At 39.2% G+C, this 24568-nt stretch overlaps 1 protein-coding gene across 3 annotated transcripts in view; it reads left to right on the forward strand.

Annotated features, from left to right (window-relative positions):
• JADE3 (jade family PHD finger 3) overlaps nucleotides 1-24568 on the forward strand; it is a 134460-nt gene that overhangs the window by 72485 nt on the left and 37407 nt on the right. For all 3 annotated transcript variants that reach the window (XR_007460542.1, XM_049644579.1, XM_049644580.1), the window contains one exon: nucleotides 16512-16669. Coding sequence is in view for 2 of the 3 variants with exons in the window: in XM_049644579.1 (XP_049500536.1) it covers nucleotides 16512-16669 (158 nt within the window). In the remaining variant the exon portion in view is untranslated. The remainder of the gene's footprint in view (nucleotides 1-16511; nucleotides 16670-24568) is intronic.

The following is a 24568-nucleotide window of genomic DNA, read 5'->3' on the forward strand; positions in this document are numbered from 1 at the left end:
CCCATGTATCCAGAGGAGTCTTCGACTATAGAATGGTGAGAAAGAAACTTTGCTACTTTTCCGTTTAGACAGCCAGTCCTAGAGCATGAAGTGACTCTCTAGTTTTGGGTCTTGAGTTCTCATACCTCCAGTTCAGCGAGAATAGCAGTCTTTTATTGCAAGGGATAGGGGTCCTGGGCTACTGGAAGCAAATTTTTGACTTTATATTTCACATTCTACTATAAAAGAGAGAACCTGATATTGTAAAACAAAACGAGCTTTGGCATTAGAAGAGAATGAGTCCATGTTTTGCTTTGCTGGCTTATTTCATCTTGCTGAAATAATTTGTTTTGTCATAAAACACAGACATTATTTATCACAACTACCTCTCATAGCTACCGTTTATTGAAATTTTATGTGCCAAGAGCTTTATATTAGAGAATCTGATTGTTTCCCAAAATTAAGCAATTTATAAGAATCTCCTTGGGTGATTTTAAAATTTTTATTTAATTACTTCATTTAAAAATTTAATTTTATTTAATTTAAAAATTTTATTTAATAACTTTATTTAAAATTTTTATTTAAAAATTTCATTTAAAAATTTTATTTAATAACTTACCTATATCAGTATGGACTCACGTATATTTATTTTATACTTTGGGCTATAATCCAGTAGTACATAATTTATTGTGTTGCTCAAATTGTTTCATAAATCAGTGAAATCATCTCTTATTTTTCTCTTCAATTCCATTGATTTCTGTTCTTATTTTTATTATTTTCTTCCTTCTTGCTTTAGGTTTACTTTGTTCTTTTTCTAGATTCTTCAAATGGGTGCTTAGGCTATTTGAAACTTTTCCTCTTTTCTAATGTAAGAATTTTAGTTCTATAAATTTCCCTTTAAATTTTTTTAATGTTTATTTTTGAGAGAGACAGGGAGAGAGGAGAGAACGAGTGGGGGTGGGGCAGAGAGAGAGGGAGACACAGAATCTGAAACAGGCTGCAGGCTCTGAGCTGTCAGCACAGAGCCAGACGCTGGGCTCGAACTCATGAACTGCGAGGTCATGACCTGAGCCGAAGTAGGATGCTTAACTGACTGAGCCACCCAGGTACCCCTGTGAATTTCCCTTTAAACACTTCTTTAGCTGCGTCCCATTAATTTTGATATGTTTTTAGTATATGTGCTGCCAAAGCAAGCACAATTTTGACATGTTTATTTTCATTTTCATCCAGTTCAGTGTAGTTTTTATTTTCCTTGAGACTTCCTCTTTGACCCATGGCTTATTTAGAAGTATGCTGTTTAATTTCCAAGCATTTGGAGACTTTCCTGCTATCTTTCTGTTAATTGATGTCTAGTTTGAGTCCATTTTTGATGGAGAACATAATCTGTACAGTTTTACTTCTTTTACATTTGTCAAAGTTGGTCTTAAGGCTAAGGATATGGTTTATCTTGGTAAATGTTTCATGGGTACTTGCATGCTGTTTGTCGTGCTGTTGTTGAGTCCTACTGGATGTCAGTGTTCTTCTCTATCCTCACCGATATTCTGCCTAGTAGTTTTATCTATTGTTTAGAGAGGGTTGTAGGAGTCTACAACTGTAATTATGGATTTGTGTATTTCTCCTCTCCGTTCTGTCAGTTTTGCTTCATATATTTTGAAGCTCTTTTGTTAGGTGTATTCATATTTAGGACTGCCATCTCTTGGTAAATTTAGCATCACTTAATGTCCCTCTTTGTCTTTGATAATTTTGTTTGCTCTGGAGTCTGCACTATCTATATTAATATAGTTTTTGGCTTTCTTTTGATTCATGTTTACATTGTATGTCTTTCCATCCTTTTACTTGTAACTTCTACATATGATTATATTTGAAGTGAGTTTCTTATAGATGATGTATAGTTGGGTCATTTTTTATTTTTATTTATTTATTTTTTTTTTTCAATATATGAAGTTTATTGTCAAATTGGTTTCCATACAACACCCAGTGCTCATCCCAAAAGGTGCCCTCCTCAATACCCATCACCCACCCTCCCCTCCCTCCCACCCCCCATCAACCCTCAGTTTGTTCTCAGTTTTTAAGAGTCTCTTATGCTTTGGCTCTCTTCTACTCTAACCTCTTTTTTTTTTTTTCCTTGATCCACATAAGAGTGAAACCATATGGTATCTGTCTTTCTCTGTATGGCTTATTTCACTTAGCATCACACTCTCCAGTTCCATCCATGTTGCTACACAGGGCCATATTTCATTCTTTCTCATTGCCGCGTAGTACTCCATTGTGTATATAAACCACAATTTCTTTATCCATTCATCAGTTGATGGACATTTAGGCTCTTTCCATAATTTGGCTATTGTTGAGAGTGCTGCTATAAACATTGGGGTACAAGTGCCCCTATGCATCAGTACTCTTGTATTAGTTGGGTCATTTTTTAATCCACTCTTTCAATCTCTGTCTCCTAATTGGAATATATAGGCCACTTAATATAATTTTAGTGTAACTTTTGGTATGATTTAGTTTAAGTCTGCCATTTTGTTGTTTGTTTTCTATTTGTTCTCTCTGTTTTTTGTCTTCCTGTGGATTACTTGAATATTTTTTTGAATTCCATGTTGATTTTTCCATAGTGATTTTGAGTGTATATCTTTGTGTAGATTTTTTTAATATTTGAATTTTTTAAATATTTATTTTTGAGAGAAAGAGAGCGTGAGCAGGGGAAGAGAAGAGAGAGAGGGAGACACAGAATCCTAAGCAGGCTCCAGGCTCTGAGCTGTCATCACAGAGCCCGACCAGGGCTCAAACTCAACAAACTGCGAGATCATGACCCAAGCCAAAGTTGGATGCTTAACCGACTGAGCCACCCAGGCACCCCTTTGTGTAAATTTTTGTTAATGTTTATTTATTTTTGAGAGCGAGAGAGCTTGCATTAATGGGGGAGGGGCAGAGAGAGAGGGGGGCAGAGGATCAAAAGTGGGCTCTACCCTGATGAGAGGCTCAACCTCACAGACCATGAGATAATGACCTGAGCCAAAGTCGGACGCTCGACTGAGCCACCCAGGTGCCCCTCTATTTGTTCTGTCTGTTTTTTGGTTCCTCTGTTTTATTTTCTGTCTTCCTGTGGATTACTTGAACATTTTTTTGAATTCCATGTTGATTTTTCTGTAGTGGTTTTGAGTGTATATCTTTGTGTAGATTTTTAGTGGTTGCTCTCGGGAAGCAACCTTTAAAAAGGAAAACCTTTTCAACGTGGTCTCGCCATTTTATCACTTCAAATGAAATACAGAAAACTTAAGCACTGGGGTACCTGGCTGGCTCTGTTGGTAGAGCATGTAACTCTTGATCTCAGGATCATGAGTTCAAGCACCACATTGGGTGTGGAGCCTTCTTAAAAAGGAAAACAGAAAAGGAACCTTACCACCATCTAGGTTCATTTATCCACCCCCACCTTTATAATATAATTGTCTTAAATATTTTCTCTACACACTTTGAGAACCGTACTAGGCAGTGTCATAATATTTGCTTCATCCAACGAACATCATTTATAAAACTCAAGAGGAGGATAATCTATTATATTTACCTGTATTTTTACTCTTGTTCTTCCTTTTTCCTGATGTCCCAACTTTCCCTTTGTTCATTTCCTTTCTGTTTGAAGAACTTCCTTTAGCCATTCTTTTAGGGTCAGGATCACGTCTCCTGGTTTTCCTTAATCTGAGAATATCTTGGTTTCACCTTCATTCCTGAAAGATATATTCACTTGATATAGAATTCTGGTTTGACAGTACTTTCCTTTCTGCACTTGAAAAATGTGCTGCTTCTTTGTGGCCTCCCTGGTTTCTGGTGAGAAATCTGTTCTCATTCAAATAGTTGCCCCCTGCAGGTAATCAGTCATTTCCTTTCCAGTTGCTTTCAAGACTGTTCTTTGTCTTTATTCCCAAAGTTGGATTATGATGTGCCGGGACATGGATTTCTTTTGGTTTATCCTGTTTGGAGTTTGATCACCGTCTTGAATCTAAGTTTATGTCTTCTTTATATGTCTATAAACATATGTCTATGTTTATGCCAGTTTGAGGCAATTTTCAGCCATTTTTTCTCCATCTATTTTTTTCAGCTCTGTCTGCTTTCTCCTCTTTTTTTAAATTTTTTTTTTTTTTTTTTTTTTTTCAACGTTTATTTATTTTTGGGACAGAGAGAGACAGAGCATGAACGGGGGAGGGACAGAGAGAGAGGGAGACACAGAATCGGAAACAGGCTCCAGGCTCCGAGCCATCAGCCCAGAGCCTGACGCGGGGCTCGAACTCACGGACCATGAGATCGTGACCTGGCTGAAGTCGGACGCTTAACCGACTGCGCCACCCAGGCGCCCCTGCTTTCTCCTCTTCTTTTGGGTCTTCAACTGCGTGAATGTTAGATCTTTTGTAATTTCCCCCCAGGTCCCTCAGACTCTTTTCTTTTTTTCAGTATATATTCTTTCTTTTGATCAGATTGGGTAATTTCTCTTGTTCACTGATTCTTTTTGTTCTGTGAATTCCATTCTTCTATTGAGCCTCTCATGAGATTGTTATTTCAGTTATTGTGTTATTCCATTTCAAATTTTTTATTTGGTCATTCTTTACATCCTCCATTTCTCTGCTGAAACTTTCAGTTTGTTTCAAAAGTGTTTGTTTAATTTCTCACTGAAGCATTTTTATGATGGCTGCTTTAAACTCCTCATCGACGATTCCAGCTTCTGTGTCATCTCGGTATTGGTGTCTGTTGATTGTCTCTTCTCATTCCTAGTTCTTAGTATGATGAGTGATTTTCTTTTGTATTCTGGACTTTTTTGGTATTACATTATCAGACAGTAAGTCTTATTTAAATCTGTTTTAGCAGGCCTCCATAGTAACCAGGCCAGTGGGGAAGTGGGGTGCTGACTCTACCACCAGTTTCAGAATTTCTAGACTTCTATCTTCTGTTATCTCTCTAGGAAGATGGTTCTGTTATCTCTCTGGAACAGGGGACACGTGTCTCCCTACAACCTGGTGGGGGTGGAAATCCCTACCTTGTTGCCTCTACTGATAGCAGGGCGAGTGGTGGTGGTCAGGGGTACTGCATTACCAGTGGATGCTGGGGACGGCGCCAGAGTAAGAGAGTGTTTGAAATTTGTTATTGCTGTGGGCACCAGAGACTTCTCTATTTCTTCTGGTGACTTTGTTTTTGTCTCTTGTCTTGGATTACAGTCTTCTGTCTGTGCTCATCCTCCGAGAGATTCTGTCTTTTACAGCTCTCCCAGCATAAGCCACTGTTATTATCGCTGGAGGCTCAAGCATGGTGGTAGAGTACTGGGGAGAGACATTGTTCTCTAACCTTCTGATTATATCTCAGTCTTTGAAATGGGTAGCGGTCCCGTTTCTGGGGTGAGATGGGGGAAGTGTACTTTAGGGGTAGAGCCTTTTTTTTTTTTTTGCCCTTGCCTCCTGTTCCCCTGTCTGCCTGTAGCAGGTAGCCTCTGGAATTCTGTCTCTGTCCTTAGAATTCTCCCTCCTCTAGATGAAGGCTTCTTTCCCCCGCCCCCTACGTTGTAGGCTGAGGTTGGATGCTTTTCCCTTCCCCCTGGCACTAGTGAAATTACATCAGTGCCATCACCTGATATCCTTCCCCTGCAGGTGAAACTTTTTGTTCAGCAAGGGAGCCAGGACACAGAGCACCAGGGACGTAGACAGCACCACTGGGGGAGCTTTCTCCAGGTTTCCCACCATCCTCCCTGTGAGAGCCTAGTTGGGTTTCTAGGGAAAAAAGCTTACAAGAGGGTTGGAACCCCCCCCCCATGACTATAGCCCCCAGGAACTTCATTCTCTCTTGGTTGTCCCCACTTTGCTCACAGCGGTTCGTCAAAATTTCTGGGTTAAATGTTTCTGCTGTGGCTTCTGCCCCAGGGAAGCAAATGCTCCTGTCCTGTGTCTCCCTGCAGGCATACCCATCCTTCCTTGAGTTGGCCATTTGTCCTGTGACTCATTTCTCTAGGGGACTTACCAAAAAAAATCGTTAATTTGCTGCCTGTCTTGCCTTTTTCTCCTTGTGAGGATGGGAGTTTCTTTTTTTCTGACTGAAGCCTTATGTTTGTAATGGGAGTTTGTCATTGAAATGCAGTAAAAATGATTGTTTTCACTGGGGCTTAATTGGCTGCATTAATAGATACATATTTTCTTTGATGCTTAGTGCTTCAGTGAGATTCTGGTGTATGACCACCCCTGGTTTATCCTCTAGAGAAGAGTTTCCTAGGGGTGTGTGAACGTATGGTTCGGGGGCTTTCTTTGGTAACTTCTGCAACTTGTATGCAGATTTTTAAGGGTATGTTTTTAGTGTGTGTGGGTGTGTATGTGTGTGTGCGCACACGCACACGTGCACGTGCGTGCTAGTAGCCTTCATCTGATTCTCAAAAGGGCCTGTACTCTTAAAGGTGTTTTTAAAAAGCCAGCTTTGGGGCGCCTGGATGGCCCAGTCGGTTACGCATCGGACTCTTGGTTTCGACGCAGGTCATGATCTCACATTTTTATGAGTTCAAGCCCTGCATCCGGTTCTGTGTTGGCAGCACGGAGCCTGCTTAGGATTTTCTCTCTCTTCCTCTCTGTCTCTGCCCCTTCCCCACTTGTGCTGTCTCTCTCTCAAAAACTAAATAAACTTTTAAAAAAATAAATAAAAAATAAACAAAAAGCCAGTTGTTATAGAAAGAGCACATTGTACCAGATGACTAATTTGAATGTATTAAAAAGTCTTCTTTCTCAAAAGCCAGGATATTTTTACATATATTAGTCTGACCGGTCTATAAAACATGTCAACCTATCTTAAAGGATTGATAGCATATCATCTGTAGCTCTGGAGTCTCATTTGTGTGTCCAGGACTTTCATAGCAACAGAGCGAAAGCTCGCATATTTTAACTCCGCAGAGAACACTGCAATACCCTCAAATAGAGCCTGTTTACACCCCTTTACCTGTATTTCTAACATGGTTCATTCTTTGGTTTTCTGACCCACGGGAGACAAAAACTACCAAGCTTGCAAATACACACTTACTGTACAAGAAAGGGATAGTGAGGGATGGGAGAAACACTTGCAGAGTAAATCTCAGATGTCATCTTGTGTGTGCAGGTGGCCCCGGTCTCCAACCCAGACTCAGTTGCTCCCCCGCGTCCATTACCAGGATGCATACACCTCTGTTTGGCAGTGGGCGAGGGGAGTGATCAGACCTTCCTGAGCTGCCCCAAAGCACTTCGCTTTATGGTAATCGATGTTTCCGTTGATGTCAACCCCAAGCCATCAAAATGTCCTGTTTGTTCTTTATAAGAAAACGGAGAAGTATTTTAAACTATTTAAAAAACATTTCTGTGAAGAACTATTTACATGGTCTTTAAAGTTTTCAACTTAGAAATTGAATAAGCTTTGCTCCATTGGAAAAACTAGCATGGGACACAGTGTCTTGAACAGTACAGGCTACTTCATCATCATATAAGAACGAGAGCTTGGATTCTTTACCAGGTTTTCTCTGCCTCAAGTGGTCGATTCTTTTCGATGACCTACACATCTTTTTTTTCACCCTAAGATTGTATAATTCTAAGAAAATCCCTTACAGTTAACTCCTTTTGATTAAATACAGTTAACCACGCGCTGTTGGGGGGTCTCATCTGTTTGTGGTCATTTATGTATAGTTTCAGATTTCAGTGACTATGAATCACAACTGGTCCGTTTCTTTGCTACATTCACATGGACCAGGCAGTTTTCCCGTTTGTGTCATACAGGAAGTAAATGTTTTTTTGGCTTTTCCTCTAAAAAATGTCACCGAAATGTTCAGACTGGCTGTGCTTTAAGAAACTGCCCGCTGAGAGATGTTAATGAGAGCAGTAAAAGCCAGAGCTGTCCATGAAGGACATTTTCATTTTGTGGCTGTGGCAGGTTAAGCATTGATATTCTAATTGAATTCATAGTGAGGCCTCCTTTGTTTCTGCAAGCATCCGAGAGGCCAAGATGTACATGCCCTGTTAGACTTGGCCTAGCTGCTGGGGCTGTATGTTAGCCCGTGAATCCCCTCTTTGACCATAAATGAGTAGATATCTGGTAAGTACAAAGATTTTTTGTCTCAGGCACTTTTGGGGAAACTACCAGTGCATATAAAACAGGCATACAATTAAGAACTTCTAAAACTTCTCAACTTCATTACCTAGGTCAGTGTCAGCATCTAGTTCCTTCATTCATAATCTTTCATTTGGCATCAAACGCCAGGTTGTATTTTGTGAAGTTTCTGTGTTACCTTGTGGCCCATAGAGTGTTTTCTGAAGTTTTTGATGGGCCTCTTGCTTGGGAATCCTGTCTTTGGGAGCCAAACCATGCACGTTTTAGTTGAGCTGTGAACTCTCATCTCCTTTATCCCATCGATGATTACTTTTATGAACTAGATAGATAGGAGAACTCAGCTACATACTTCTTTCTGCTTTTGGAAGCAAAGCTGAGACTGTGATGATGATAATAGAATAATAACCGCAGCTAGACTTTGTTTAGCAATTATCATGAGTCCAGTAACACGCTAAGCCCTTTACGTAAACTCATCCATTTACTTCTTATAACAAGTGTTCTTATTACAAGGTGTTTTTATTATCCCCATTTTAGAGATGAGTGAACTGAGGCCCAGAATTTAAATAACTTGTCCCAAATCAGTTGGTGAATCCAGTAGACCAGTCTGGGTAGACTGTTCCTGGTCCCATCTTACTTTCTTTAAACTTTTTTTTTTTTTTTTTTTGAGAGGGAGAGAGAGAATGCCAAGCAGGCTCCGCACAGTCAGCACAGAGCTGGACGCGGGGCTCAGTCTCATGAACCGTGAGATCGTGACCTGAGCCAAAATCAAGTCGAATGCTTAACTGACTGAACCACCCAGACACCCCCATATTCCATTCTTTGAAGACTTTTAATTTCATTTTTGACTATATAAAACATTTGCCTGGTTCAGATATCCAACTGTGACCTAAAATACGTTCAGAGAGGTCCAGCTTTGGTCTGTTTCTCATCCCTATTTTCTCCCCCCTCCTGAGAATTAACCATTTTTTTAAAAAAGCTTTTCATTTATCCTTTTATTGTTTCTTTATGAAAGTACATACAAATACGTGTATATGCGTGTGCCTCTGTGTGTGTATAAAACGCACACCTCTACCCAGGATACGCTAAAGCTATTTTGTTTGCCTGTATTCATTAAAAAAAATTCCTTTTCTTATCAAAAGCAGATTCATGAGACCAGTTTGGTAAATATATTTCATATCACTTTGCAGATATCTTCCTAAGTACTGAACTTGCATTCCTATCCCTTCTTCGGCGTTTTATGTTCTGCCTCATGCTTGGGATATTTCTACAGCAAGATAAAGCAGACTCTTGCACTCTGCCTTAAGTAAAAATGCTTCTCTGGAAACCTTGGGTCTGATGCCATTTAATCTGGCTAGCTTATAAAATTGAAATCAGGCTTATCATATAAGTCTGCTATTTTTCTCTAAAAGTGAAAGGAAAATTATAATAGTCATTAGATTCAGCCTTCATTTGCTTAAGGAAGATAGGTATGAATTGATTGGTGTTCCTGCAGTCAGGTTTCCAGACTTCACAGAATGTCTGTTCCCTGGAGGTTTGGTATTTCTGAAGCCGTGGACAAGGGCCAGATTTCACTGGCCTCTGCTTTTATATCGCTTTGTCTAAAGTCTTCAAGTTACTTTTTCTGTTTGGTAAACATGTGTATTAGTTTCCTGGGGCTGCTGTAACAAATCACCACAAACTGGGTGGCTTAAAACAACTGGAATTTATTGTCTCACAGTTCTGAGGCCAGAAGTCCAAAATTGGCCAGGCTATTAGGGGAGATTCCACCCTTTGCCACTTCTAGGTTCTGATGACTATCAGCATTTATTGACTTGTGGATCAGTGAGTCACTCCAAACTCTGCCTTCCTGGTCACACTGCTTCCTCCTGTTCTGTCTTAAATCTGTCTCTGCCTTTCTCTCGTAAGAACACTTGTCATTGGATTTAGAGCCCACCCAAAAATTCTGGAATGACCTCTTCATCTCAGAGTCCTTAAATTATTTATGTCCGCAAAGATCCCTTTTCCAAATAAGCTAATATTCACAGGTTCCAGAAATTAGAATGTAGACATATCTTTTGGGGGGCCACCACTCATCCCACTACAATATGTTTCCAGGCTACTTAGGAAACTATACAGGACAGATGTTCATAAGCAGTTACATCAAGTGTAAAGATACAGCTTAAGCTATATGGTTAGATGGTGTGACATATATTAAGTCCGAAGCATGATTTGCAAATCAGTTAATTTATTTTGCGAAGTGTATCACATGGAAAACAATGAAATATTTTAGGAGGTTGAAAATACTTAGCTTTAGTATTCTTTCCAGATCTAACATAGGATTTCCCACAGCACACTCTCTCCCAAAGACAGTAGTTTATTAGCACAATTGTAAATTGTCACCGCTCCTTAACCACTGGCTCATTAAAGGCTCTGTAGTCATTTATAGAAATGGATCAGTGTTCAGGAAAATGGTGATTGAGATTTTCCCCCTAGCCATGCAGAACACTAAGCTCTGTGCAGAACACGCTAAATGGATATGTCTGTGATCCTCTCTTACCCCCTTATACAAAGAACTTTGTAATAAACCACCAGTTTTTTTTTTTCCTGTAGACAGCTTTCTCCCTGCACAGCACCCAATTATCTTTAATTGGCTAAGATTCTTGGTAGGTAGGTCATTTTGTTGCCACCTGGCCACTAGCATGAAGTTTAAGGTTGGTTTCCTTCTCTACTTTGCTCAGAGCATATTAATTCTAAATCATCCCTAAGTGAAAGCAACAGGCGTTTGCAGGGTTCTCCCTGTAAAGTAGCAAATGGAATGAGTCTTTATTCGTTTAAATGGCATCATTTGATTATGTGATAATTCAGTCCTATACTCTGAAATGTTGTCAGTTTAAGCAGAAGTGCACCAACAGAGAATTAACTGCTTTATTAGATCACGCTCTGTGCCTCTACTTCACGTCACACAGAATTTGAACAGCGCTTCTCCTCAGAGAACCTTTATTAGCATTAAAGGCTAAAATGGGGGCGCCTGGGTGGCGCAGTCGGTTAAGCGTCCGACTTCAGCCAGGTCACGATCTCGCGGTCTGTGAGTTCGAGCCCCGCGTCAGGCTCTGGGCTGATGGCTCGGAGCCTGGAGCCTGTTTCCGATTCTGTGTCTCCCTCTCTCTCTGCCCCTCCCCCGTTCATGCTCTGTCTCTCTCTGTCCCAAAAATAAATAAAAAACGTTGAAAAAAAAATTTTTTTTAAATAAATAAAGGCTAAAATGTTTGATTGATAGCATGTTTTTCCTTTGACCTTCCAGAAATTTGCACATGTTTACCTTCAGCCTGCCAGTGGTTGGTTGAATATTTTTAGAATTAGAAATTAGTAGATGACGTATAGACCAGTGTATGTATACTTTTATGTAAAAGTATATTCCCTCATTGCTTAGACCTCAACTGGGCCTTCATCACTGAAATCGTTGCCAGCTTAGCTTACGATCCCATGGCATGCTTTTTTCTGTTGTTGAAAAGGCAGAATCACAAAGCTTAGGCTTCCACGGCCATTTAAGTTATGTTTCCAGGCTGGTAAGCATATTTCTGTGCCCGTTAGTCACCCAGGGACCCTTTCAACCAGAGGATGACAGTACATCAAACTTTAGATGGATCATGGTTCCCATATTGTCAGTGCCTAATTGTACTTAGGGTACAGAAAATGAGCTATGAAGAATCTCTTTGTTTCCCTGAGTCCAAGTTGTAGCTGTACTCATATGATCATCCTCTATCTCTGTCCTTTGAAATTATCACGCAGCTAGGGCTCCCTTGCCAGGGATCAGGTTAAGGCTCGTGCTGGGATCCTCTTGGCTGCCACAGTAGACATTTCATTCCTATCCTCCTCACCTCTGAGGTGTTCACTGAGTGCAATAAAAACTGATAAACCAGATAGTAAAAGGTTAAAAAAGACAATGAAACTAAGGGCATTTTTTAAAGATCTAAGTACAAAGATAACAAATAGAATAAAAATATGAACCTTAAATGCAAAAAAAATACTGTAATTAAAAGAGCAAAGAATACGCATCTGGTAGAGAAAGATGCACAAGGAAATATAACACATGTAATTATCAAATATGACAGTTGAGACCAAACATCTGAGTCATGCCAGTAAATATGAATGGGCTTAACAGCTATTAAAGAAAAATATTATTTTGGCTCACAAAACAAGACGCAACTATATGCTGTATACAAAAATATACCTAAAACACCTACTCAGAAAGGCTAAAAGTAGAGATGGACAAAGGTATACCAGGAGGACGGTAGGAGGAGGAGTGAGCCTGATAGTAGACAAAGTAGAAATCAAGCCCCCAAAGCAAAGAAGACTTTTTAACATTCTTTGAGTCTGTTTATTTTTGATAGAGATAGAGTGTGAGTGGGGGAGGGGCAGAGAGAGAGGGAGACACAGAATCCTAAGTGGGTTCCGGGCTCTGAGCTGTCAGCACAGAGCCTGACGTTGGGTTCGAACTCGCGAACCGTGAGATCATGATCTGAGCCAAAGTCGGACGCTCAACCGACTGAGCCACCCAGGTGCCCCAAAGAAGACTTTTTAATGTTAAAAGCTACAACTTACCGTGAAGATGTAATACTTTAGAGTATTTGTGCACTGAATAACCCAGCAACCACCTTTCTGGAGCAAAAACTATAGAAGAGTCAAGGAGACGTAGGTGGAAACACACCAACCATAGGGGGCTTTCATACACTTCTCTCAGTCTCAGATTAAGTGAACAAAAAAATAAGTGAGGAGATAGAAGATCTAAACAACTTAAGCAGTAAGGTACATCTGATTAATATCTATCAAACTCTAACTCTTGATATTAGAGATAATAGACAATACACCTTCTCAAATGTCTGTGGTACACTTACAGAGTGATCAAATATTAAGTCACAAGGAAAAACATTTCCATTATGTAGACATGATGTAAACAAAAATTCTGGTCACAACGCAGTAAAATCAGAAATTACTAACAAAAACAGGAAGGTCCTTTCCTATGGAAACTTTAAAACCTATTAAACAACTCTTGGGTGAAAGGGGAAATACAAACCAAAATCATAGATTTTTTTAATTTTTTAATGTTTATTTATTTTTGGGGGAGAGAGAGAGCACAAGCAAGGGAGGGAGAGCAGAGAGAGAGAGAGATACAGAATCCAAAACTGGCTCCAGGCTCTGTGCTGTCAGAACACAGCCCAATGCAGAGCTCGAACCCACGAACCGTGAGATCATGACCTGAGCTGAAGTCGGACGGTTAACCGACTGAGCCACCCAGGTGCCCCTGAAATCATAGATTTTTAAAAATAATGATTAGTTGAAAACATTCCATCTCAGATGTTTGTTCCATATCTTAAATTTATGATCAGAAAAAGGTGAGCATTGTTCCACCCACTCTTGATAAATCTTTAAATAAATATTAACTTAAGTTCTCAATGTTTCCATTGTTTAATTACAGTATACTAAATAAATATTATATTTTTCATTTTTTATATACACTTATAGCCAACAATAAGAGAGTTTCTAATATGTTGACCAAAATGTTTAAAGTGCATAGAAAAATCATAATTACCCCATTAATTGTTAATATTGCTTTTCACAGTTTCTATATGCACCATCATTTTTATGATCCCACACTTCTGTCCAAAGTAGACCTCCCTATACTTTGCAAGCCTCTGCAGAAATAAATTTGAAAAACTGGATAAGATAGATAACTCTTATGAAAATACAGATTACCAAACTTGACTCCATTAGACTAAGTAGAAAGCTTAAAGTGATCAATTTCCAAAGAATAAGTAGAGTATGTTATTAGGAACTACTGCACAATAAAAGCACCAAGTCCAGGGGCACCTGGGTGGCTCAGTCGGTTGAGCGTCCAACTTTGGCTCAGGTCATGATCTCACAGTTCGTGGGATTGAGTCCCATGTTGGGCTCTGTGCTGACAGCTCGGAGCCTGAAGTCTCCTTCCGATTCTCTGTCTCCCTCTGTCTCTGCCCCCTCCCACTTGCGCGCACTCTCTCACTCTCTCTCTCACTCTCCCTCTCTCAAAAATAAATAAACGTTAAAAAAAAAAGCTTTTAAAGCACCAAGTCCAGATGGTTTCATAGGGACCAGTTAGTCCCAGTAATTCTCAGATTATTCTAGAGCATTGTTAACAGAAGGAAAACGTTCTAATTCTTTTTATGAAACATGCATAACACTGATACCTAAACCTAAAAGACAAAGGCAATTAAAAAAGAAAACTTCAGATAAATATCACTCATGAATATGATACAGAAATAGTAAATAACGGAAGACAGAATACAAAACCATAGTAAGAAGGTATACCATGACCAAATAACATTCATTCCAGAAATGCAGAATTTGTTTGGTATTAAGAAATACAATATTATCATACAGTATATTAATATATAAGGAAAGTAATTATATAATTATTCTCATATTCACTGAAGAAGCCTTTAACAAAATTCAGTACCCAGGCCTTCGAAAACATTCAAGAAAAAAGGAACTGTAAGATAATTTAACATATATATAATGTATATACACCATATACTAGGTGTATATACTAGGTCCTCACCCTAGTATCTTAGTTGATAGAGAACACTAGATGCGTTTCCCCCAATTTCAGGAAGAAGGCAGATGTGTCCACTATCCCCAATACTGTTCCAAATGTTAGTGCAATATCTGCCAATTCCATTAAACAAGAGAAACCAATTAGAGACAGAAGACTAGGTAAAGAAGATACGAAATTCTGTTTGCAGATGATATGATAATATATCTGGAAAACCATAGGAAAATCAATGATAAGACTAATGCAAGCAATAAAAGAATTCAGTGAAGTTAACATATAAGATCAATAGCTTTTATAAGCAGTTAGAAGATACAAACGTGCCTGGAACATGTTGTAAGGTAAAGAATTAAGGAAATACTCAAAAAAGGATGGGATGCATTAAAAGAGCACAGATGTTAGGCAACCCAAAAGAGCTCCTAGTGATCAAAGGTGAAACAATTTGAGCAACAAAATAAATAACACTAATACTAGATTATAACTGGAAGAATAAAGAAATACTTACAAGTCTATAATGATCTAACTAAACAATTGAAAAATAAGGGGGAAGAAAGGACAGATCTTTCTTACAGAGCAGTTCCAATCGATAAACGTAGGACTGAGGGACATAGAAAATCACCATTAGAACACCACAGTAATAATTGTTGCAGGCAAGTTATCCACCAGTGGATGCTAAAGTTTGAGGAGAAATGGGATATTTTTATAATCTCAAAGTATCTCCTCTAGGATATTTATAAATTACAAAAGGAAATACAGTAACCTAACAGTGGAGAAGACCAGCAAGACACTACATTAACCAAGCGATCAAGTTTAATATCACCACTGACAGGACATTGGCATTATGCATTGCTGATAAAATGGAACAAGAAAGGCACAGCATCATTTCTGTGGTGTTCTTGCCAAAAGCGAATAGCTTTAATCCTGAGAAAACATCATTCAAACCCAAATTGTGGGGATATTCTCTAAAATACGTGACTAGTACTCTTCAAAAGTGTCAGGGTCTTGAAAGACCAGGAAAGACTAAAAAAGCCTCACATACTGGAGAATACTCAGGAGCCATGACAACTAATTGCAATGTGGGATTCTGGATTGAATTCTGGAACAGAAGAACATTAATGGGAAAATCAGTAACATTTTAATAAGGTCTGTAGCTTAATTAATAGTATTACAGCAATATTAATTTTCTGGTTTAGCTAATTGTACTTTGGTTATGTTAGATATTAACATTAGAAGAAACCGTATGAAGGGGAGCTCTGTGCTATTTCTGTAACTTTTCTGTGTGTCTGAGTAAGTAATTAAAAAATAAAGTGATGGCTAAATAAATAACTATAAGTTATCAAAGGATACTTATTGCTTAATTTGAGAGCGTTAAAGGTTGTTTGTTTCATACAGTTTTAGAGTAACCTGTATTGTTGATTTAAATTCAAAGAGCCCTCGGAAATAATTCGAGAAGAATTTTTTTAAGTTTATTTACTTATTTTGAGAGACAGAGAAAGAAAAAGCGAGCAGGGGAGGGGGAGAGAGAGAGAATCCCAAACACGCTCCATGCTGTCAGTGCAGAGCCCGATGTGGGGTTCGATCTCACAAATGGTGTGATCATAACCTGAGCCAAAATCAAGAGTTGGACACTCAACCGACTGAGCCGCCCAGGCACTCCGAGAAGAATTTCTTTACTCTTTATTAAATTCAGAACAAACTGGCTTCCCTGTCGGTACCTCAAACACTTTCCAAATAAAAGTTGATCTGGCCATTGAGGAAGTTGAAGGTGTCTCTTGTTGAAGTGTAGAGTGGGTGAGGATAGTCTTTTTAAAAGGAGAACATTAAATGGTTTTAGTTTCATAGTGATGGTCTTCTCAAGATGTGTACAATGTCTTCTCAGGTATTCCGGAAGGACCTCATCAGTGCCATGAAACTTCCAGATTCTCATCATATTAGTCCTGACAGCTATTACCTCTTTGCGGATACATGGAAGGAAGAATGGGAAAAGGGAGTCCAGGTACCAGCCAGTCCAGACAATATTCCACAGCCTTCTGTCAGGTACTTGCTTTGACTTAAGGAATGAATGATCTTACGGTTATCTGTGCGCTGGCTGGGGAGAGACTTTGAATGGGTAATGATACATTTATAATACAAAGTCATATACTGCCACCAGTGGCAGATGGTCTGAGGCTAGGGTAGGCCAGCAGTTAGAGTCAAGCTCGTTTATTTAGGGATATAATATGTGCCCATTCGCAGGGTTAAACTATCTTGAAGTCCAATCTGAACTTGTGATAAGGTTTTAGAGACTAGGATTTCCAAGTCTACTAGCATTTACTAGTCTTTGAAGAGAAACAACATTAATGACATAACCTTGTAAGAAACCTATTAATATATAATCCCATTAGAAGTTGCTTCATTTTAATAGGGGCCTTGTCGTGATAGCATCTGTAAATAGAAGGCCAAAACATACAGTCTGTGAAATGCATAAACCCAAATGAAAGGGGATGAAACTGGAATATCGGGTTGACTATAAGCACATAACCTTCATTTACAAAGACTTGAGAAGAACGTTTAAGTAGGAGAGGACTTTTCTGCCAGAGAAAGGAGTAAGTTCAGCTCCTCAAGAGCAATGACTGGGGTGCCTAGGTGGCTAAGTCAGTAATGTGTTCCACTTTGGCTCAGGTCATGATCTCACGGTTTGTGAGTTTGAACCCTGTGTTGGGCTCTGTGCTGACAGCTCAGAGCCCGGAGCCTGCTTCGGATTCTGTGTCTCCCTCTCTCTCTGCCCCTCCCCCGCTCCTGATCGATCTCTCTCTCGAGGTCTGTCTCTCTCACACAAACAAACATTAAATTTTTTTTTTTTTAAAGAGAGTAATGACTGGTTTGGAAGCCATTTTTTCATATTGGTCTTTGTGTTTCCCAGTGCTTTGCGCAAAGGCTGGCATGAAATAAAATGCTTGGTATGAGTTTTGAGTGCAGAAAAGAAGGAAGGAATGGAAGGAATAGCACCAGATAAAGGGACTGGTGGGACCCGCTGCTCACTATGAGAATTACCTTATTGTACATCTTCTCTTTTTCTGGCACATGTTAGGTTCCTAAAGGGCAGCAGTTACATCCTTGAATTCTGTGCCCCTCGCCTCAGGTTTTTAGGCCCTCGTCATGCCCCGGAAACACTTGTCAGATCGCTTCTAGAAGCCCGAGCTCAGGCCACTCCACCCATGGAGAGAAAGCTCCACAGTCTGGCCCAGCACATTTCCTGAGCCTCACTAGCTCCGTCGTCATCAACGCCATCTCCTGTCTCCTCAAAATCAGTGCAGCATCATGAGTGAACACAAGAGTCAGACATTTTCATGTCCTTCTTGTCCGTATTTTCATATACCATAGCAGTAACACTGGGAAGCCTATATACACATGAACAGTCATCACAAATAGAGGAGCATAAAAATGGGTAAGAAAATGTGATAGTGGGCACAGGAAGGCACAGAAATGCGTGATGAGAAGAGAAAAGAAAGACAACAAGATGTGACTATAAGCTACCTAAAAGCAGAGCTCCTGTTGTCAAATAGGAGGTTTTCAACGCACACTTATTGATGTGAGGAGACTAGGACAAAAGCAAAGAGGAAAATGAGTGGATGTTAGGAAAGAAAATTAGTGAAGAACCAAAATACATTACAAGTAAGAAAAGCAAAGATGACACTAGGAAGGGAAGGGCATAAAAACAAAGAAGATCAGGGAATAACAGTAAGTAGGAAGGGCTAATAATAAACCTTCCCTTTTAACCACTTGTATTTCCTTTACTAAAAGTGAAAAGATTTTTTCACTTTCTCAAGCACTTGATGGAAAGAGTTTATTGTAAGGAAACCTACAACTAACAAGTAAACTTTAATAGATCAAACTAGGAAATTGGGGTGGGTGGGTACCTGGGTGGCTCAGTCAGTTAAGCACCTGACTCTTTCAGTTCAGGTCATGATGTAATGGTTCATGAGTTCAAGCCCCGCATTGGGCTCTGTGCTGTGTCAGCAAGGAGTCTGCTTGGAATTCTGTCTCCCTCTTTCTCTGCCCCTAGCCCTCTCATGCTGGCGCTCGCTCTCTCTCGCTTGCGCGCTCTCTCTCTCTCTCTCTCTCAAAATAAATAAACTTAAAAAATTTTTTAAATAGGAAATTGGGAGGTGGGGGATTTCACTAAGTTCTTCAGTCAAGTCTAGTTTCAGGTTTGTCACATGACCATCATGTATTTTTATAAATGTGCAGCTTGCCTTTTTTTTTTTTTTTTTTTTAAAGATTCTCACGTGGCCTTTCCTCTGTGTGCACAGAGGGTGGGGGAGAGACAGAAAGAGAAGTCAAGATCTGGCATCTCTTTTTCTTCTTACAAGGACCCACCAACCCTATCAAGATTAGGTCCCCACTTTATGACCTCACTTAACCTTTGTTATCTCTTGATAGGCCCCATCTTCAACTATAGTCACACTGGGAGTTAGAGCTTCAACATTAAAATTTTGGGAGAACACAATTCAGTCTATAACAACCACTAACCTACTTTCTGTCTCTATGGATTTGCCTTTTCTGGACATTTCATATAAATGGAATCATACAGTGTGTAGCCTCTGAGTCTGACTTCTTTAATGCAGCATAACATTTTCAAGGTTTATCCACGTAGTCGTACATATCAGTATTTCGTTAACTTATTATGGCCAAATAATATTCCATTGTATGGATATACCATATTTGTTAGTTTGTTCATCAGTCGATGGATGTTTGGATTGTTTCCATGTTTTAACTATTATAAATAATGCTGCTGTGAGCATTCTTGTACAAGTTTTTGAGTGGACTTAGTTTTCATTTCTCGTGGGCATGTACCTAGGAGTAGAATTACTGAGTCCTGTGGTAACTGTGTCTTTAACATTTTGAGGAACTGTCAGACTGTTTTCCAGAGCATCTGTATCTTCTATTCCTACCAGCAATATATGAGGGTTTCATTTTCTCCGTGTCTTTACCAACACTTGTTATTGCCTGTCGTTTTGATTATAGCCATCCTGGTGGATATAAAGCAGATCTCTCCATAGTGTTAAGTTGCATTTGCCTAATGGCTAATGATGTTGAGCATCTTTTCTTCATGTGCTTATTAGCCATGTGTATATTCTTTTTGAAAGAGAGCTTTTCTACTTTATTACAAAAAGAAGCCTTTGTGTGATTTTTTTTTCTCTTCCTATGAAACACTGCTGTTCAGACAGCCAAAGTGAATCACCTCGTCTTTACTTCTTTATGTTTCATCACATTCACTTTGGAATAGATGCCCTCAGCTGCTAAAAATCTGACCCGTTGGTGAACAAGGCAACAGAGTCCCCTGACCAGCGGTTTTGGAATGTCCCATTTTTATATACTACATTCATACATACCTCGTATATATTTTTTCTTTGGAGAAATTATTCAGATCTTTTCTCCATTTTAAAAATTGGGCTGTTTGTTTTGTTACTGAGTTCTAAAAGTTCCTTACATATTCTGGATATAAGTCTCTTATCAGACACATGATTTACAAATAATTTCTCTCATTCTATGAGTTGTCTTTTCACTTCCTTGGTAGTGTCCTTTGAAGCACAAAAGTTTTTAGTTTTGATGAAGTTTAGTTTGTTTTTTGCGTTGGTTGCTTCCCCTTTTGGTGTCATATCTAAGGAATCATTGCCTAAACCAAGATTTTGAAGTTCTGCACCTGTTTTCTCCCAAGAATCTTATAGTTTCATCTCACACTTGCGTCTTCGATCCATTTGAGTTAACTTTTGTATATGTTGTGGAGTGTTAAGGCCCAGCTTCATTCTGTTACATGTGGACGTCCGTGTGTCCCTGCTCATTCGTTGAGCCAGCCTCCTTTTAGAAAGTGATAGGTGCGAGACCCCAGGCCCCCCCCCCCCCCGCCACCTCGGTGCCATGCCGCTGTGGAAGAAAACACAGTTCTTGAATTGCCAAGTAATCCCAGTCCTGTTTTTACAAATCCCTTCTTTCACAAATCTACCAAGGTGACTTTAAAAAATGTTTTCCTACTTTGACTTGAGATGCTGATTTCTCTACTTATACTTCACTCTGTCCAACTATGTTACTTTTTTTCCCCCACACTGTAAGACAGAACAGTATTTGTGTTCCTTTTTATTGGCTAATTTTCTAACTTTTTGCGTTAGTGTTTCTTTTTATATGTCTTCAGTATTGTTGTTTTCATAGATTACAAACCTCCTACAAGTTAAGGATGTGCATGGTAACAGTTGAGTTATTTACACAATTGAGAGAATACTTGAACAGTTTTTTAATTAAAAGATGGTAGCTTTATGGGGCACCTGGATGGCCCAGTCGGTTGTGTCCAACTCTTGATCTCCGCTCAGGTCTTGATCACAGGGTCGTGAGTTCGAACCCTGCGTTGGGTGCCACACTGGGCATGGAGCCTACTTTAAAAAAAGAAGATAGTAGCTTTGCTCTCAAAAGCCACAAATAAAAGTGTTTTCCTCTAATATAACTGCCAAATCTAAACAAATGTAAATGCTTTATAATGAGACCTTAGAATGATTGCTTTTAAATTGAAAACCAGTATCTTCAGTGATCACGTATTACTTTCATATAAAGAAGAAATGTTAATTGTTTAATTGTAAACATTCTTCCCACCTTCCAAAATTTAAAAAATCGTAAATCAGTGTGCATCAAGAGCATGATGACATTCCTTAATTCTCTGCTAAAGGTTTTTAATAAAGACTCTAGCAGTTCACAATAGGATATAAGTAATATCAGAATGTAAAAGCAAAACTCTTCTAGTACATTATTTTGGATCAGCTCATCCATGTTGGTTTTAGTAAAATGAAAACCTAATCGGTTAGTGACTTTATTTTCCACTGGTAGAAATCTCACTTCTCTAGAGAAAATATTCTAAAACATAAATTTGTTAGAGAAATTTAAGAATGAATCTAATGCAATACAATACAGTAGTCCCCCACCCCCCATTCACTGGGGATACATTCCAAGACCCCTACTGGTTGCCTGAAACTGGATAGTGCCAAACCCTATGTATGCTATGTTTTTTCCTATACATACACACCTATGATAAAGTTTAATTTCTAAACTAGGTACAGTAAACGATTAAGATAACTAATAAAATGTAACAATTACAACAACATACTATAATACAAGTTATGTGAATGTGCTGTCTTCTCTCAAAATATCTCACCCTTCTCATGATGATGTGAGATGATAAAATGCCTACTTGATGAGATGAAATGAGGTGAATGACATGGGCATTGTGACATAGCATTAGGCTACTATTGACCTTCTGATGATACATCAGAAGGAGGATCATATGCCTCCAGACCACGGTTGACTGTGGGTGACTGAAACCGTGGAAAGGGAAACCACAGACAAAGGGGGACTACTCTAGTTATTTAAGTTAAAACATACATGAAAATATTGGGAAGTAACTCTTTACAGGTTCTTCTTTGTATTAGTCCAGATAGGCCATTTACTATAACAGACATCCCCCTCCCCCAAAGTCTCAGCGTATTAACACAGTGAAGGTTTTATGTATTGCACTTATCTCCATCCAATGTAGGTTGGGATGTGAGTCACCTCTGCCCCATGTAGTCCTTCAGGGACTCAGGCTTTTTTATGAGTGGCTTCTCTGTTGGCTAGGTCCATTTCTACTCCCATCTTTCCCCACAAAATTCTAAATCCAGTCTGCAGGAAAAGAAAAGACAATGTGGAGGGTTATACAGGTAGATTTTGGGGGTGCTAGGATTTGAAGTGGCTTATCCACCTATATTCCATTGGCCAGAGCTCACTCACTTGGCCCACCTGACTGCAGAGAAGGCTGGAGGGTGCAGTCTTGCTGTGTGCCTAGATGGAAAACGAAACAGTTTGGTGAGCACCTAGCATTTCTCTGCTACTCTTTGATAGTGACATTACAAACTCAAAGCTCCGTGAGCGCAGGGACCTTACTTATACTATTCACCAATGTAACCCTGTAGTTGATGCTGTGACCTGCACTGCCCAAATTCCCATATAGTCTTAGGACCTTTCCACATGATCTCTCAACAGCATAATTTGACTTCTTACATAGCACCTCTGGGCTCCAAGAGTGAGTATTCCAAGAGATAACAAGTGGAAGCTGCTAGTCTCAAGACCTGGGCTCAGAAACTCGCATAGTATTATTTCCACCATAGTTTTTTTTTTTTTTTAATTTATTCTGATTTTTATTTTAAGTAGCCTCCATGCCCAACGCGGGCTTGAACTCACGACCCTGAGATCAGGAGCCTTGCTCTGCACCGACTGAACCAGCCAGGCACCCCACTTCCACCATATGTTATTAGAGCAGGTCACAGAGAGCTCCCGAACTGAAGGGGAGAGAAATAGACCCTACCTCTCGACAGAAGGAATATCAGATGATATGTGACCCTCTTCAATCTGTCACAATAGTAATATTTTTAATGTTTGTGTTTCAGTTACTTGCCTAATTGCCTGCAGACAGATTAATCAGTCGGCTAGAGAAACTTAAATACTAATAAGCTAAACACTTGCTTTTTATTTATTACCTAATCCACAAGATTGTCAGAATGCTTCAGAATTTTATTTCCTAATGGACTTAAGTAATTTTGGATATATAGAAGTTAATTGACCTGATCCTTGGGGCTGTCATAACTGAAAAGGAGGGGAAAGTGATACAGCAGAGTAAGTGAAGCATATTTCAGAATCTTTGTTCTGGTTTTCAAGCCAGTTTTTTCCCTCTGTTGCACTGTCCTTTCTGCAGTTGTTTCTTTAGCGTAGTGTAGGGTGTGTGGCAGTTGAGGGGAGAGGTGCAGACAATCACAGAGCCAGCTTGCACTGTAAGTTACAGCTGTTGAGATAAGTCTGTTGACTACCACAAGGAACTTTCTGAAAGCAAGTTCAACAAATGAAGTTGGTGTTAACTTCATTACATGTTTTTAGGTAGACCATGGATATTTTTTTATGCTAGTCAACAATAAACAAGCTTCAGATCATTTTTTTTGTTTTAGGTTTTCATTTGTATATTTAAATAGTTTCTGTTGCCACAAGGTTACAATGGAAGGAAAACAGTGCTTCATGTTTGGTTGAAAGGAAGCATGCATTATAATTTCTATGACACGCAAGTGGTTGATGTATTTACTGTGTGTGTGTGTGTGTGTGTGTGTGTGTGTGTGTGTGTGTATGTATGTATGCTTTTAATTATAGATGAATTACTGACTTATTGTGAAAACAAAAATGAATCAGAATACAAAACATCAACTGCATTGTATATATGCTTATACACATGCTTGTGTGTGTGTGTATGTGTGTGTGTGTATATATATATATATATATATATATATATGGGAATGTTCTAGAACTTGCTTTTTTCACTTAACAGTTTATCATCAATCACTAATGATACTTAAAGAGGGATATTCAGATATTCCTCTTTTAGATATTTTGGATAGATATTCAGACAGGCCCCTATTTCTTTTTGGAATGTAAACATTGAACTAACTGGACTATGGAGAGCAGCACTTTCTTCACTAAATTCCAGGCTCAAATATATAACCACCAATTCAGCATCTCCATTTGGATGTCCAGTAGGCATCTGAGACTTCAAATGTCCCAAGCTGAACTATTGATCTTCTTCCCAAACTAGCTCCACCTGTAGTTTCCTGTGTTTAACTGATGGCAGATCCATTCTTTGTGCTGTGTCTTTTCAGTCTTTCTAGCCAAAATTCTTGGAGCTGTCTTTGATTCTTCTTTGCCTCATACCCCAGACTCAGTATTAAAGGAGATCTTCTTGACCCTACTTTCAAAAGATACTCAGATTCCATATAGTGAGTCAAAGGAAGAATGGCCCTGATGATAAATGGGAGCCCAAGCCTGCCTCCCGCTCCACTGCTCCATTTCATCATCCTGCCTCTCTCACCTCCCCTGTTCTCCTTGCCCCACTCTCCC

This window comes from Panthera uncia, chromosome X (genome assembly GCF_023721935.1).
Source record: "Panthera uncia isolate 11264 chromosome X, Puncia_PCG_1.0, whole genome shotgun sequence".
Classification (NCBI taxonomy): domain Eukaryota; kingdom Metazoa; phylum Chordata; class Mammalia; order Carnivora; family Felidae; genus Panthera; species Panthera uncia.